This window comes from Caretta caretta, chromosome 3 (assembly GCF_965140235.1).
Source record: "Caretta caretta isolate rCarCar2 chromosome 3, rCarCar1.hap1, whole genome shotgun sequence".
Taxonomy (NCBI): Eukaryota; Metazoa; Chordata; order Testudines; family Cheloniidae; genus Caretta; species Caretta caretta.
Window position 1 is genome coordinate 7,904,135 of NC_134208.1, and position 17,102 is coordinate 7,921,236.

The 17,102-nt window shown below is 45.1% G+C and overlaps 1 protein-coding gene across 1 annotated transcript in view; it reads right to left on the minus strand.

The window, feature by feature from the left end:
• Window positions 1-15,544, minus strand: part of ELP3 (elongator acetyltransferase complex subunit 3) — a 136,237-nt gene extending 120,693 nt beyond the window's left edge. The window contains exons 1-6 of the mRNA XM_048845832.2: window positions 15,434-15,544; window positions 10,495-10,594; window positions 8,483-8,621; window positions 6,567-6,637; window positions 3,633-3,696; window positions 1,934-2,002 (exon numbers count right to left, since the gene is read on the minus strand). Coding sequence (XP_048701789.2) covers window positions 1,934-2,002; window positions 3,633-3,696; window positions 6,567-6,637; window positions 8,483-8,621; window positions 10,495-10,594; window positions 15,434-15,542 — 552 coding nt within the window. The 5' untranslated portion in view covers window positions 15,543-15,544. The remainder of the gene's footprint in view (window positions 1-1,933; window positions 2,003-3,632; window positions 3,697-6,566; window positions 6,638-8,482; window positions 8,622-10,494; window positions 10,595-15,433) is intronic.
• Between the last annotated feature and the right edge of the window lie 1,558 nt (window positions 15,545-17,102).

A 17,102-nucleotide genomic window follows, 5' to 3' on the forward strand; every position in this document is an offset into this window, starting at 1 on the left:
ATTCAAGAGAGCAGTGATTGTCTGGTTTCACCCACATAGTTATTATATTGGATTTATGGTTATTACAACAATCTGTTAACCACTGACCCCTCTTTTTGTGCTATGACCTCAGGGATGTTTAACAGACCACTTCACCTTTACTGGTCCCTTAGAATGCATACTAACTACTCATGCTAAACTATCCGTTCAATGTTATATTTAACTGACACTCCATACCTTTCCCAGACCTGAAGAAGAGCTCAGAGACAAGCTTTGTAACTGCACAATCACCAACAGAAGTTGGTTCAATAAAAATATATTACCTCACCCACTTGTCTTTCTAATATCCTGGGATCAACACAGCTACAACAACACTGTATACATCTTTTAAGTTAGGCAGTTTCATATTTTTTGAGACCATCAAGAACTAAAGCATGAGGACAACAATTGAATCCTACAACTTATCTCCACCAAGTTTATTTATCAGGGGAGAAACATGGAGAAATTTTCTTGGGGATACATACATACACACATGCCACCCAAACTGGGACTGCTGGAACAGCCCACAGTTTTTGGCCTCTGTCCCACTTCCACCTATTTGTCTTGAGTAGCAAGAACTGGATTCCTTTTTGCTGAGTTCTTGACTCTGGACATCAGAGACTGCTGCAGGACAACAAGTAGCCACTTCTCCTATTCCTCCTCCACTATTCTTCCTTGTTCCCCTTTGTTGGCTCCTAAGGGATGGAAGCAGCCACTAGGCCAGCAGTTTCATCTCAGCCCCACCCTCAGGAGAAGGAAAAAAGGAGGCACCTAGATGGGGGAGGATAGAAGGGGAACATCAAAACAGAAGAAGAAGAATGGGAGAAACCCCACAATGGGGGAAGGAAAGGGAAACATACCAGAGTTTGATCCCATGTTCATTTATCATTATTGTCCATTCTCCATCAAGTGGCAGGTTATGACTTAGTGAGATGCCATCCTCCTAGTTTTCCCCAGGTTTATGCAGTTTTTTCCATGGAGATGCTACTGGAGGGAGCTGGGCTAATGGAACCCCCCCAATCACACAGATGTGAAAGTGGTAAGCCACTGGCTTCCTCAGCCCAAATGTAACTGGTAAAAGGCAGGGCTTATTTAGGGGTGAACTAGTTGGGTGTTGTGAGAGCATCAATAGCTAAATATCATATTTTAGGACGGCTAACTCAAGTCACTTTAGATAAGCTATTACCAGCAGGAGAGTGAGTTTGGGGGGGGGGGGGGGGGAGGGGGCATGGTGAGAAAACCTGGATTTGTGCTGGAAATGGCCCAACTTGATTATCATACACATTGTAAGGAGAGTGATCACTTTAGATAAGCTATTACCAGCAGGAGAGTGGGGTGGGAGGAGGTATTTTTTCATGCTTTGTGTGTATATAATAAGATCTTCTAAACTTTCCACAGTATGCATCCGATGAAGTGAGCTGTAGCTCACGAAAGCTTATGCTCAAATAAATTGGTTAGTCTCTAAGGTGCCACAAGTACTCCTTTTCTTTTTGCGAATACAGACTAACATGGCTGTTACTCTGAAACCTATCTCAAGTGTAAGACTTTGGGAGTTCTCATCATTGTTTATATGAGTTTTTCTTATACTGACAATATTTCATGTAGCAACATTATCATAATGATGAAACATCATATTTATGTATAAAAATAATGCAATATAGGGAGCAGAAAATGAAGGATTTGGCAGCTGGTAGGAGAGAGGATCTTAAAGATCATCGTAAGCAAGTCTACTTTGAGGCCCCAAGATATTTATATATCTATTTAAAAACTCAAACCTCACCAGAGTGAACAAGACAACTCAGTAACCCCCAAGATCACTCTCTTAATTGGAAAGCTGTTTTCAAAATGCGGAAACTAACAGAATTATTGCAACTATTTTCAAACAATACATGTTCCCTTCATTGAAAATATTTACCTGCTCGATTCGATGTCTTGTCTGGAGATAAGGATCGTACCGGGCACGAATGGCCCTCATTGATGTTGGCTAGGAGAAAAAAGGATTCATTATTAAATCTTATTTCTTGACAACATACTGGAAAAGAACAAGACGTGTGAATCTTTAGCCACTGGTTGGACACTCCATTTTCACAAAAATGTAATTATTAAGATCTTGATTCCATTATGAATCCAGTGTCTATCTGGTTGTAGTTTACTGAAAGTTAACCAATGTAAAATCAAATTTGTGTTTTGCCCTGATGTTGTAATGCAACGGAAATAGGTCATTTTTACTTGACCACCACAAGTTTGCGGGAGGGAGAGGGGGCAACAAAATGGATTTATTTTTTACCTCTGCAAATTATGATTACAAAACTATTGTCTCAAGATGCGTCGTCTTGATGCTTCATTCAATTTTTTCTCCTACCCTCATCTCACTGCTTTTTCTCCTTCATGATGCTGCCTGTGCATGGAATGACTTCCCAATGTCAGTTTGTAATCCACCACCCTCTTTTCATCAAATCCCTAAGAACTGATTTCTATGATGCCAACATTGTGAACTATTACTAATTGTTTTTAGACAAGTTATGCTCTCCTTTGAATTTCCTAGTGCATCAGGGACTGCCTCTTTATATCTCGCGAAGTGCCAAAGACACTTAATACTAAACGAATGCGTGTATACACACACAGGCACATGTGTCAGTCTGCAAATCAGTGTGAATTAGGGAAATTTACTGTACATACACACTTCCTAATTTGCACTAATGAATGGGAGCCCCATTGCCAATCACTGAATATTGGATAATAGCAAAGTGAACCAAATATTAAAGATAAAAGGACTCTGCATCTAAGTCTACTTACTTCGTTTACTTTGACAATTATTACTTAGCTTCAATTATTTTTTGACACTTCATAATATACTAATAGATGGAATGAAGCATACTTTTAAAAAAATGTTTAAATAATTTAGTCTCACTACAGCATCTGCTATTAAGCTTTTGCTGGGTAGCAAGAAAACTTTTTCTGCACTATAAAATACGTAGGATTAGTGAGATTCTACTGCAGATACATACGTAATCTCAAAATGTGCTACTCTGGGGTTTGGCATGGGACACTAAATCAAGTAAGATAAGAAAGAGAGTCACTTTTGAAGTATTTTATTTACAGATTTAAAAACCTCAAGATCCCACTCTTTGTTAAAGTGAGTTACGAGACAGGCTTTAGAGCATTCAAGTTTCCACTGGGCCGTTTCCTCAGGCAATATTTATGAAGAACAACTACTTTTGGAGAGACCATACTTGGAACCTGCCAGTGTCCCTTTAAGTTTAAAGCCATCTGAAACAGGAAAATAAAAGGAAACTTATCTTTGCCAACATGAAAAGGATAAAATTGGTAGGAAAAGAAAAACTTTTTTTCAAGCCTAAGGGGGAAAAAAGGTAACAAAATAGTCAGGAGAGAGAAGAACTATTAAAAACTAATTCAAAGGGATTTCCAGCCCTAGCAGTTTAACTGTTTCAGTTTCACTACTCGGTCGTTTCTTTTTTTTCCCCCGCTCTCTCCTTTTTCATTCTTGCAATAAGGACTGATTTTCTAAAGAGCTGAGACTAGAGATGAAAAGGACCCTGTCCCAATTTCACAGACAAAATGTCACATTGCAACATGACCCTCAAAGGTAGTACCTCATAGCCAGTGTAAGACTGCGTTGAATATTCAAAATCAGAATCGGGCCCACCAGGGCAGTATCTGCAAGTATTAAAAGAGAATGAGGAGTCATACACAAACCTGTACAAATGACAAACACAAAACAAAGAGTCTCTTGATTTATCTGAGACAGAAATCTCCACATTTGTGCACTACAAAGCATAGTTTAAAGACATGATTTAGCATGGTAATAAGGACTCTCAACTTCTATTGACATTCATACGAATTGAGGGCAGGTAGCACTATACAAGTGCTGTACTATAGCAGTAAAAAAAAAAATTACATGTAAAAAAAGAAGATGACCAGTACTGCACAACAGATATTTTACTTAAAGCATCCAAAGGGGAACAGAATAACAAACGTATATATGAGAAATGTTGATCCGTCAAATAATTGTGTCTACCTAAAATAATTTTTTAATAAATTATACAAAAACATGTACTGCAAATACCTTCCAAAAGCCTGAAATAATTTCAGATAAACCCCATCTCCACTTTATTCAGTTAGGGAACCAGCTCTAGAGATTTGGACTAGTCTCACAGAAAGATTATTAAAATGAAAACAAAGCGATACTATAAGTAATTCTAAATGTGTATAAGCAGCACAAACATTTTCCAAATATCATAATTAAATTAGCCGTCCCACTATCTAGAAAATGACTCCTCTAGTTCAATGTATCTGAAGCATTTAGGTTGTCAATATATATAAAAAATAGATAGGGTCTTCAGTTACAAATTAAAGATAACTCAAGATCTGCATTTCATTTCCAGATACCATTAGGGATTTACATATTGATAGTGGGAAACCATATTTCTATGTAGTTGCTTGAATTCAGGGACATATTGTTTAGCAAACTACAGAGTAAAGTAACATGCAGGCTGGACAATTGTACAGCAATATATGATAAATTACTATTACTGGCCCTGACGACTTACGTTAAACAGATGTTAATTACATGCATGCAAGTTGCAGAGAAAGCAACTGGTGGATACCACAGCATCACTGCTGCTCAGGAGAGAAATGGGAAATGAATTGCTTCCCACAGAAAGCAACTAAAAGGAATCGGTTTCTGTTCGCTCTGAAACATCCTCAGTTTAATTCTCAGGGTTACAAAGTTTAATGGCTAATGTACACTTCATTCAACGTTCAAAGATGACCGGGCACAGGAAGTGTGAGAATTCCCTCAGTTTCAGTAGTTCAATAGTACAGACTGAGCACTCTCAATAACCAAACTAATGGAGCACTCAGCATGTTATTACTTAAAGTGCAGGTCTCTGAATAGCGAGCAAAAATGCCATCATCAAGTTCCAGGTTTGTCTCTCAATGATTCTCTATCAAATCAAATGCACTTTCAAATTCCCTATCAATTACTTTTCCCCACGGTTTGCATGGCAAACTCAGCCTGGACCATTCCTTCTCATGCACCACCACCAGTAATGAAGAGTCTGCAAGCCAAATTAATATCCTTGTTTAAATTGGAGCAACACAATTCAACGTATTTGCACAGATGTAATTGACTGAAATGTCTCAAATAGAACTGTTTTCAGAGTAGCAGCTGTGTTAGTCTGTATTCGTAAAAAGAAAAGGAGTACTTGTGGCACCTTAGAGACTAACCAATTTATTTGAGCATAAGCTTTCATGAGCTACAGCTCACGAGAGCTTATGCTCAAATAAATTGGTTAGTCTCTAAGGTGCCACAAGTACTCCTTTTTCAAATAGAACTGATGATGCACAAGGAGGAAGAACAGACTTCAGCTTCAGAACAGACTCTCCTAGTGTTGGCACTGAAAACTACTAAAATTTTATTTTAGTTACTGAAGCCAGCAGATATGATGCTGAACACTCAGAGCAGAAATGTTATCTGAGAAGGAACTATTATCAAATAGCCAATTTTCAGAATAGAAACACAGTAGGAACATCTCATTTTTTTGCTTCTTTTGAATTTCTGTAATGTTCATTTCCACTCAGCTTGGAAGAGCCCATGGACATGACATCCCTGCAAGCAGTGGGTTGGGGATGTCATGCTGACAACAGAAATACTTGATATAACAGGGGATGAGGTAGCTAAGTGGCATTTTTCATTATAAGTTTGCACTTTTGCAAAGTTTTAAATATTTTATTTCCCAAAGCTTTTTAAAAGTCATTTTTAAATTTTCAAAGCCCGTAATTTTTTCTTGCCTCTCTCCATTGTATTTATGGGAGTTTGTGTCTCAAAGTTTGTTTACAGGCTGTTCAAGAATATGCTACTTAAGTCTCTGTAAGTACTTTTCAACTGTGACAAATATTTTCACTCACTTGGTCTGAAACAGTTCAATTTGAGTAGAGTAGACACAGATCTTCAGGGTATGCCACAAGACTCATCTGTTTCCCCAGGCATTTGAAAGGGAGGGAGAACTGTAACAGCAGGTATGAGGAATTGTTCAAACGGTGGGGGATTTATGGTAGATTACCATAAATTATTGCACTAAGGATGCATTTTTAAGCTGTGTGAATGGCTGTGAAACCTTTTTAGCTTTTTTGTAAATCAACACAAACAAACAAACATAATTTGTATTTCACTATTAACAAGTGGCCAAATCTAGCTCTTTGTATTCACTTAAGTATTTCCACTAACACAAGCAGGGTTTGATCCATTGAAGGAAAAGCATGTTTTCGTTGAAGAGAAAGAACTATCAAATAGAGTCCCTGTTTCTGCATAACACACAGGCATCAGCAGTCTGGATTTTGATTCAGCTTGCTACAAGTTTTCACTCATGCAGAAAGAAAGGTGGCCTGTGGACCTTCAGAGGTAATCCAAGTCTGTAGAACCCCAAAACGGCAACAGTGACAGTATGCTACTGCACATGGCCAGACTTATTTCAGAGATACTGAAACACATTTCTCTTTTGGTTCATCTGAACAGTCATACTTACACACATATGTTTCCTGTAAAGTTAATGTGTGGACACCTGTGTGGTTTGCACATCACAGCCACAACAGCAATCTGTAATAAGGAGAGTTACAAAAGAAGAAAATTATAATCATAGTTATTTCTGAAATTATGAAAGATAAAAAGTATATCCTGGAATTATACAAACAGGTACATATGTGAGGGACTATTTTAAATTTTTCCACCTGAGCCTTACCCTTAACACTCTCGTGCATTAACTCTTGAAGGAAAAAACAGTAGTGGCAGTGACAGAGTTGACCACCACCAAATGCAACAGTAAACTAGCACTGCCATTACTAAAAGGGGTTTCCACAGTCCAGACGGACATAGCAGCAGAACATGTTCATGGCACACAAGACCACATTTACAAGCAGATGACCCATCTCAGGTTTGGTACCACAAGCACGCTGCCAAGAGACCCAGGGTGACATTAAAATCCTGATTGGGACAGTCTGGTACACTTTCAGGAGAATATGAGACTGGGAGAATGACAATAGGCATTGGGGAAAGACTTTGGAAGACAGGCACTGGAGGAAGAAAAAACAGGAAACAGACAAAAAAAAGGAAAAAAATTAATCCTCATCAGTCACAGAAAATAATTCTGTGCATCTTTTTCTCCCATGATCTCCTACAGTTTCTCAAACAAAAATTGAGCCTCACAACACCATTTGGGGTATTAATCTCCCTTTTAACAAATCAAGAATATGAGATCTGGAGAGGTTAAGATGCAATTTTTCAAGCGTCCGCTAGTTTTGAGTGCACAACTTGAGACACCCAGGACCTGATTTTCAGAGATACTTGTCAATTATTATATGGCAACATGGAATTACCTTGATAACTGTACATTTCCAGATTTTTTTAAAACTGGGGAAGGAGGCAGGGAAGGGCAGGGAGAGTGTGTGTGGTATGACAGGAAGATTTAAAATATCCTGTTGGATGCTAGCTGTAGTTAAGTGTTAATACTTTTCAGCCTTAATTATCTTCTAAGGAAATTGTGGGTGAAGGATTAAAATCTTGTTACTGGACCATTTGCTGAACCAGCCAGCTGCAACAGTACTCAATTTTAAATGGGTCTCGTTTCCAGATTAACCTGTGGGAGTGAGACATACTAATCTAGTTAACAAATGGAAGTCACTGCACCAACCCTCTTCTTTTCGCCTTCATGAGATACTTTGAAAACCATATTCCCTTGCCATTACTATGATGCTGTAGACCAGTGTTTTTCGAAGTTTGGGTCTGTAAGGCACTGGATCGCCTTGCTCAGCACCCAGGGACCCTAGCAGCTCTGGTCAGCACTGCTGACTGTGACGTCAGAAGTCCCCGTCGGCGGTGCTGCCCAGCTAAGGCAGGCTAGTGCCTACCTGTTTGACACCGTGCTGCACTCCAGAAGTGGCCAGCAGCAGGTCCACCTTCTAGTCAGGGGGGCCACAGGACTCCACAAGCTGTGCTCGCCCCAAGCACTGGCTCTGCACTCCAATTGGTCAGGAACCAGCCAATAGGAGCTGGGTGACAGTGCCTGTGGGTGAGAGCCGCATGGAGCCAAAACTTGTGCGCCTTCAACTAGGAGCCAGACCGGCCGCTGGCCGGACCACTGCACCTTGGCTGCGCGGATGACCAGGAGCCGCCGGAGACAAGTCCACGCCCCAATCCCCTGCCCCAGCCCTGAGCCCCTCCCACACCTCAAACCACCATCCCCAGCTCCGTTGGGTTGCGGGCATCCATTTTCTTCAACTGGGTCCCCAGAAAAAAAGTTTGAAAACCACTGCAGTAGACAATCTGGGAAGTTGACCACATATCTAGTACTTCATTAAAGCTTCTGGACTTTCAACATCTTTACAATATTTGACAACAATTAATCCTGGTCTGTCACTGAAAGGGTCATTTATATATAGTGCTCACCCCACTAGCAGTTCGGATAGGCTTTGCCTTCAACTTGGGTACCAGCACCTTGCGATACTGAGGTGGTACAGCAGCGATGATGTCAACCAAACGAGGCTGTGCGGAAAGCCCATACTTAGCAGACGTCTTGGTTTTCACCCTAAAATGGAAGGATATCAAATTATTTTATTCTATTCAAGTCCTTACGCCCATTGCTGTGATATCCCAGCACCTACCTACAACTCAATCCAGTAAGTGCTATGTTACTGTCTACAGTTCAGACTAACGTACACTACTTAATGAGACACACGTTAAAAGAACCTAATTTAAAAGCTGATGCTAGCTATATGTGATAGCTAACTTGGCTTTATTAAGGCATAAAAAAATAACCCATGACCCGAGGCAACTGTAATTGTAAGATTTTGTATTTTTGCTATTTCTTGGCCTTTTTTTTAATTAAAGCGTGGTTTTACTCAAAAAAGTTCTGAAAATAGCACTAGAAGGCTCAAAGTTTATTGTTTCTCAGTCACTGAGAGCAAATTAGTTCAGTTTATGAGATTTTTCTCTAATTGCTACCCTGCAAACCCAGATTCCTGCTAGGTCTCTTTCCAACTTGTGCCCAGGAAAAGGTCTTTGAAGAGAAGAACAAAGCACGGCAATAGGAACCTGGGGCCAAATCCTGTTCTCAGTCTTAATACAGTTATTCTGAGTTTACAAAGGTAACAGAGAAGAATACTGTTTTAGTTAACAATTCTTTTCATTACACGGGAGCCTGAATTTAATCCAGATCACTATCACTTGACTCCGGATACATCTACACAGCAAACAGAAGACCCATGGCAGGAAGTCTCAGAGCACAGGTCAAATGACTTGAGCTTGGGCTGTGGGGCTAAAAATAGCAGTGTAGACATTCAGGAGCCCAGCAAAAGGGGTGGGTCTCAGGGCCTGGGCTCTAGCCCAAGCCCAAACACTAATTTGCTCTCAGTGGATCATAGTGGATCACAAGCTCAATATGAGTGTTGTAAAAAAGCAAACATCATTCTGGGATGTATTAGCACAACTGTTGTAATCAAGACATAAGAAGTACTTCTTCTGCTCTACTCTCTGATTAGGCCTCAAGGAGATTATTTTGTCCAGTTCTGGGCACCACATTTCAGGAAAGATGTTGACAAATTGGAGAAAGTCCAGAGAAGAGCAACAAAAATGATTAAAGGTCTAGAAAACATGGCCTATAAGGGAAAATTGAAAAAAATTGGGTTTGTTTAGTCTGGAGAAGAAAAGACAAGAGGTGACATGATAACAGTTTTCACGTACATAAAAGACTGTTACAAGGAAGAGGGAGAAAAATTATTCTCCTTAACCTCTGAGGACTGGACAAGAAGCAATGGGCTTAACTTGCAGCAAGGTTGGACATTAGGAAAAACTTCCTGTCAGGGTGGTTAAGCACTGGAATAAATTGCCTACAGAGGTTGCAGAATCTCCGTCATTGGAGACTTTTAAGAGCAGGATAGGTAAACACCTGTCAGGGATGGTCTAGATAATATTTAGTCCTGCCATGAGTGAAGGAGACTGCACTAGATGACCTCTCAAGGTCACTTCCAGTCCCATGATTCTATGATCTACACTGATATTTTTAGCCCCACAATGCAAGCCCGAGTCAGTGGAGGGTTTGTTTTTGTTTTTTGCTGTGTAGACGTACCCTGTATTGCCTCAAGGTGCCACAACTACTCCTGTTCTGTATTGCCTCTGTGGGACTAACAGGTTGGACAGACTTACAATGTAAAAAATAAGAGACATGTTTATTCTTTTTCATTAGTATGACTCATGCCATGGTACAAAAGCTCTGAATGAAGCAAATGGGTATATTTTAAAGTCAGTACACAAATGCAATTATATAAGATTTGTATTCGTGAAAGAAATTCAGTTGGGATGTGAAAACTATGTACAAAAATATCTGAATAGACAATTATTCCTCCAGGCTGGGTACCTGCCCTGGGAAGCATAGAGATAAGTTACTGGCTGGCACTACTTACTTATTTAGATTCACATCTCTTCCCTGCTCATGAGCCTCAATCAGCTGTTTAATGACATCAGCTATTGTCATCATCATCAGCTCTGCATGGCTGAGGTCTCCTGAAATAAAAATGAAGTATGTTCAGGCAAAAAAACCACACATACATATGACATATGCTAATCATTTGTGCAAATTACTAATTCAAGCTAACACTTCCTACAATTCCAGCAGTAGGCTGCTGACCCCACAGAGCTATGCCAATGCACATGATTCCTGATATACATCACTCGCTTATCGAGGGAAACAACTGTCATAAGATGTTTTGTTTTATGTAAAAAGAAAAGGAGTACTTGTGGCACCTTAGAGACTAACCAATTTATTTGAGCATTGAGCTTTCGTGAGCTACAGCTCACTTCATCAGATGTATACCGTGGAAACTGCAGCAGACTTTATATACACACAGAGAATATGAAACAATACCTCCTCCCACCCCACTGTCCTGCTGGTAATAGCTTATCTAAAGTGATCAACAGGTGGGCCATTTCCAGCACAAATCCAGGTTTTCTCACCCTCCACCCCCCCACACAAATTCACTCTCCTGCTGGTGCTAGCCCATCCAAAGTGACAACTCTTTACATAATCAAGTCGGGCTATTTCCTGCATAGATCCAGGTTTTCTCACATCCCCCCCACCCCCATACACACACAAACTCACTCTCCTGCTGGTAATAGCTCATCTAAACTGACCACTCTCCAAGTTTAAATCCAAGTTAAACCAGAACATCTGGGGGGGGGGGGTAGGAAAAAACAAGAGGAAACAGGCTACCTTGCATAATGACTTAGCCACTCCCAGTCTCTATTTAAGCCTAAATTAATAGTATCCAATTTGCAAATGAATTCCAATTCAGCAGTTTCTCGCTGGAGTCTGGATTTGAAGTTTTTTTGTTTTAAGATAGCGACCTTCATGTCTGTGATTGCGTGACCAGAGAGATTGAAGTGTTCTCCGACTGGTTTATGAATGTTCGCAAAAAGAAAAGGAGTACTTGTGGCACCTTAGAGACTAACCAATTTATTTGAGCATGAGCTTTCGTGAGCCACAGCTCACAGTACTTGTGGCACCTTAGAGACTAACCAATTTATTTGAGCATGAGCTTTCGTGAGCCACAGCTCACTTCATCTGATGAAGTGAGCTGTGGCTCACGAAAGCTCATGCTCAAATAAATTGGTTAGTCTCTAAGGTGCCACAAGTACTCCTTTTCTTTTTGCGAATACAGACTAACACGGCTGTTCCTCTGAAACCTGTCTTTATGAATGTTATAATTAATGACATCTGATTTGTGTCCATTTATTCTTTTCCGTAGAGACTGTCCAGTCTGACCAATGTACATGGCAGAGGGGCATTGCTGGCACATGATGGCATATATCACATTGGTGGATGTGCAGGTGAACGAGCCTCTGATAGCGTGGCTGATGTTATTAGGCCCTGTGATGGTGTCCCCTGAATAGATATGTGGGCACAATTGGCAACGGGCTTTGTTGCAAGGATAAGTTCCTGGGTTAGTGGTTCTGTTGTGTGGTATGTGGTTGTTGGTGAGTATTTGCTTCAGGTTGCGGGGCTGTCTGTAGGCAAGGACTGGCCTGTCTCCCAAGACTTGTGAGAGTGTTGGGTCATCCTTTAGGATAGGCTGTAGATCCTTAATAATGCATTGGAGGGGTTTTAGTTGGGGGCTGAAGGTGACCGCTAGTCGCGTTCTGTTATTTTCTTTGTTAGGCCTGTCCTGTAGTAGGTAACTTCTGGGAACTCTTCTGGCTCTATCAATCTGTTTCTTTACTTCTGCAGGTGGGTATTGTAGTTGTAAGAAAGCTTGACAGACATCTTGTAGGTGTTTGTCTCTGTCTGAGGGGTTGGAGCAAATGCGGTTGTATCGCAGAGCTTGGCTGTAGACGATGGATCGTGTGGTGTGGTCAGGGTGAAAGCTGGAGGCATGCAGGTAGGAATAGCGGTCAGTAGGATGACCCAACACTCTCACAAGTCTTGGGAGACAGGCCAGTCCTTGCCTACAGACAGCCCCGCAAACTGAAGCAAATACTCACCAACAATCACATACCACACAACAGAACCACTAACCCAGGAACTTATCCTTGCAACAAAGCCCGTTGCCAATTGTGCCCACATATCTATTCAGGGGACACCATCACAGGGCCTAATAACATCAGCCACACTATCAGAGGCTCGTTCACCTGCACATCCACCAATGTGATATATGCCATCATGTGCCAGCAATGCCCCTCTGCCATGTACATTGGTCAAACTGGACAGTCTCTACGTAAAAGAATAAATGGACACAAATCAGATGTCAAGAATTATAACATTCATAAACCAGTCGGAGAACACTTCAATCTCTCTGGTCACGCAATCACAGACATGAAGGTCGCTATCTTAAAACAAAAAAACTTCAAATCCAGACTCCAGCGAGAAACTGCTGAATTGGAATTCATTTGCAAATTGGATACTATTAATTTAGACTTAAATAGAGACTGGGAGTAGCTAAGTCATTATGCAAGGTAGCCTGTTTCCTCTTGTTTTTTCCTACCCCCCCCCCCCCCCAGATGTTCTGGTTTAACTTGGATTTAAACTTGGAGAGTGGTCAGTTTAGATGAGCTATTACCAGCAGGAGAGTGAGTTTGTGTGTGTATGGGGGTGGGGGGGATGTGAGAAAACCTGGATCTATGCAGGAAATAGCCCGACTTGATTATGTAAAGAGTTGTCACTTTGGATGGGCTAGCACCAGCAGGAGAGTGAATTTGTGTGGGGGGGTGGAGGGTGAGAAAACCTGGATTTGTGCTGGAAATGGCCCACCTGTTGATCACTTTAGATAAGCTATTACCAGCAGGACAGTGGGGTGGGAGGAGGTATTGTTTCATATTCTCTGTGTGTATATAAAGTCTGCTGCAGTTTCCACGGTATACATCTGATGAAGTGAGCTGTAGCTCACGAAAGCTCATGCTCAAATAAATTGGTTAGTCTCTAAGGTGCCACAAGTACTCCTTTTCTTTTTGCGAATACAGACTAACACGGCTGTTCCTCTGAAACCTTTGTTTTATGTGTAAAACACAAACTCCATCTTCACTTCCGATGACCTCTCATTGTTGAGCAACTTGCACTAATGCCAGAAAAGACAAGAAGTTAAAAATATAACGCTGGAAGTTGAATCTAGACAAATTTAGACTAGAACTAAGGCACAAATTTTCAACAGAGAAGGTAATTAACCCCTGGAACAACTTCCCAAGGGCTGGGCTGGATTCTCCATCATTGGAAAAATTTTAATCAAGACTTTTTTTTTTTTAATTAGATGCTCTAGTTCAGAGGTGGGCAAACTACGGCCAGCGAGACCATTCTGCCTGGCCCGGGAGGCTGTCCACCCTCCCCCACGCAGCGCAATACTCTGGGCAGCGTAGCTGCAGAGCCCAGCCCGACCCGGTGCTCTGTGCTGCCCGTCACAGCGCAGCTGCCTGTCCTGGTGCAGCCGCGCTGCCAGCCACCGGTGCTCCAGGCAGCATGGTAAGGGGGCAGGGTTGGATCGAGGGCAGGGTTCCCAGAGTGGCAGTCAGAAAGGAAGGGGGGGGGTTGAATGGGGTGGCAGGGGGCAGTTAGGGAGAGGGGACAGTTGGGGCAAAGGGTCTGAGGGCAGCCAGGGAAAAGGGGTGGTTGGATGGGGCAGGGGTCCCGGGGCGGGGTCAGTCAGGAAACGGGGGGGGGGGGGTGTCGGATGGGGCAGGAGTCCCAGGGGGCCATCAGGGAACAGAGGGGATTGGATGGGGCAGGGGTCCCAGAGTGGCAGTCAGAAAGGAAGGGGGGGGTTGAATGGGGTGTCAGGGGGCAGTTAGGGAGAGGGGACAGTTGGGGCAAAGGGTCTGAGGGCAGCCAGGGAAAAGGGGTGGTTGGATGGGGCAGGGGTCCCGGGGCGGGGTCAGTCAGGAAACGGGGGGGGGGGTGTCGGATGGGGCAGGAGTCCCAGGGGGCCATCAGGGAACAGAGGGGATTGGATGGGGCAGGGGTCCCAGAGTGGCAGTCAGAAAGGAAGGGGGGGGGTTGAATGGGGTGGCAGGGGGCAGTTAGGGAGAGGGGACAGTTGGGGCAAAGGGTCTGAGGGCAGCCAGGGAAAAGGGGTGGTTGGATGGGGCAGGGGTCCCGGGGCGGGGTCAGTCAGGAAACGGGGGGGGGGGGGGGGGTCGGATGGGGCAGGAGTCCCGGGGGGCCATCAGGGAACAGAGGGGATTGGATGGGGCAGGGGTCGGGGGGGGCCATCGGGGGGCAAGAAGCAGGGGGGCTGGATAGGGGCCGGGCCACGCCTGGCTGTTTGGGGAGGCACCCGGCCCGCCATACAATTTCAGACACCCGATGCGGCCCTCGGGCCAAAAAGTTTGCCCGGCCCCTGCTCTCGCTCCAACAGGGATTAATTCAGGGACGAGCTGAGGGGGGGGCGGGGGTCAGCCTGGGCGGTCCCTTCCGGCCCGCCCTGCCCACCGCCCCGCAGCGCAGCCGGGCCGAGGCACCGGCAGCCCGGGGAGAGCGGCGCAACACCAGCTCCGCGGCGCGGGGCTGCCCCGCACGAAACGCTGCCGGGGCGGGCGGGGGGATGTTTGTTCACACCCCTGAGCGACAGGCGCCGCAGCGAGGGAAGGCCCCGTGTCCAGGAAAGGCCGGGGACGGGGCTACAGCGGCTGTCCCGGGCGCCCCATCCGCTCCGGCGGGCGGGGCCGCGCTGTGGCCCCGATCCTGCGCGCGGCTCCCCTCGGACCCCCAGCGGGCACGTGAGCTGCGGGGGCGGGAACAACCCAGCTCCCGCGCCACAGCCTCGGCGCTCGAGCCCCAGGCCCGGGGCGGGGTGGCCACCGAGCCGCCCCAAGCCCGAGGAAGAGACGCGGGCGGGGCGGGGGGAGGGGCGCCGCCGTTACCTTTCTTCTTCTGCTTCATGCTGGAGCCTCCCCTCGCGGCCACCAACCGCCCGCCGGGTACAGCGCCCTCCTCCCCGCGCCGAGGTCCGCCTGTGGGCGCACTGCGCATGCTCACCCGAACGGAGCGTGCGCAGTGGCCTTCGCTGACGCAGCTGCCCTCTCTCTGCCCTTACTTCCAGGCGGACGGGGCGGCTGCTGGCTCTTTGGGGGGGGGGGGGGGGGGGGGTTGTAAAGGATCAACGGGGGGCAAGTGGTAGCGGCGGGGCCATCCCGCTTCTTCCCCGTGGGGGCGGGCCCACGCCGCACCATGCTGCTCCCCTGCCCCCATCCCTCTGACCCCCTAGTGCCGCGCTGCCCAGATACCCCCACAGACCCCTATGCTCAGTGCCCTCCCACAGACCACTGTGCCCAGAACCCCCCCCAGATCCTCTCACTGCCCAATGCCCCCCTAGCTGAACACCCCCCACAGCCCTTCCACAACTGCACAGTGCCCTGCACCTCCACAACGGCGCAGACCCCCCCCCCCGGCTTCCCAGCACCCCAACACACACAGATCTCCCCATCTCCTCACTGCCCAGCACCCCCCCCCAGAGCCGATAGAGACCTACTTTCCCACGCCCTGACCCCCATCCACAGTCGCCGGCCCTGATGGGAGGTGACTGTGTCTGCCAGGCTGAGCCTGCAGCGCAGCCAGGGCAGGTCCTGGGGCAGGATAACTCCTGCCCCTTGGGAGTGGTGCAATCAGCCAGGCTGGAGCAGGAGCAGAGCCTGCCCAGGCCAGGCTCCCTCAGGACCCACATGCCTGGCAGGACCCAGCTCAGCCCTCCAACACTGTTCCCTATTTTCAACAATTCCTTTGCATTTGATCCAGCAATGAGGATTGCTTTTTGCTGCATTTGTCTTGCCTGTGAATCCAGCCCTTAGTGTCCCATGTTCACGTCAATGATTGTGTGTAGAAGCTGATTCACAAATATTCAGTAAGTGTATTATATTGTGTCATCTTACATCCTTCCCAAGGGCAAAAATCTTCTGTAACAATGAAGGCTTGGGCTTATGAGCAGTGGCTGCAGAACTTTTGGATGCACAAGTCCACATTTCTGCGTCTGTGTGCAAAACTCACCAAAATAAAAGCTGCACTGACAATGGAGAAGCACTATGGGGACCTGCAACACCAGATTATTATTCAATCATTCAATCAGTGGTTTCTCTCCTAAACCAAGGTGGAATGGATTTCTTTAATTTAAGTAGTCACAACATATTGCTAAAGATCATTTTATGCTCAATGCCCAGTTAACACCTCTGCAGTCACAGGTGATGCCAGTCAGCTCAGTCTTCTTGGGGAACCAGGGCACAGTATCCAGCCTATCTGACTCATGAAAGGTCACCCGCCCACTTGAACCAAAACTGATCAGAGAAAAAACTTGCACAGAGCAGTGAATGGCGGTGTGAGACACACCTAGACCCCTCATGACAAGAGTGACAAGATTAAGGCAACTCCCCTATCCTCATCTGCATGAAAGATGGAACAGAGCCATGTCCATCAGCATACCGAATGGAGAATAGAGGCCACTCTCCGTCTGCATGAAAGATGGGAAAAGGAGACATCTCATTGGCATACATTAGTATGGCATCTCATTGGCATACATTCGACTAATGTTTTGTGACGACC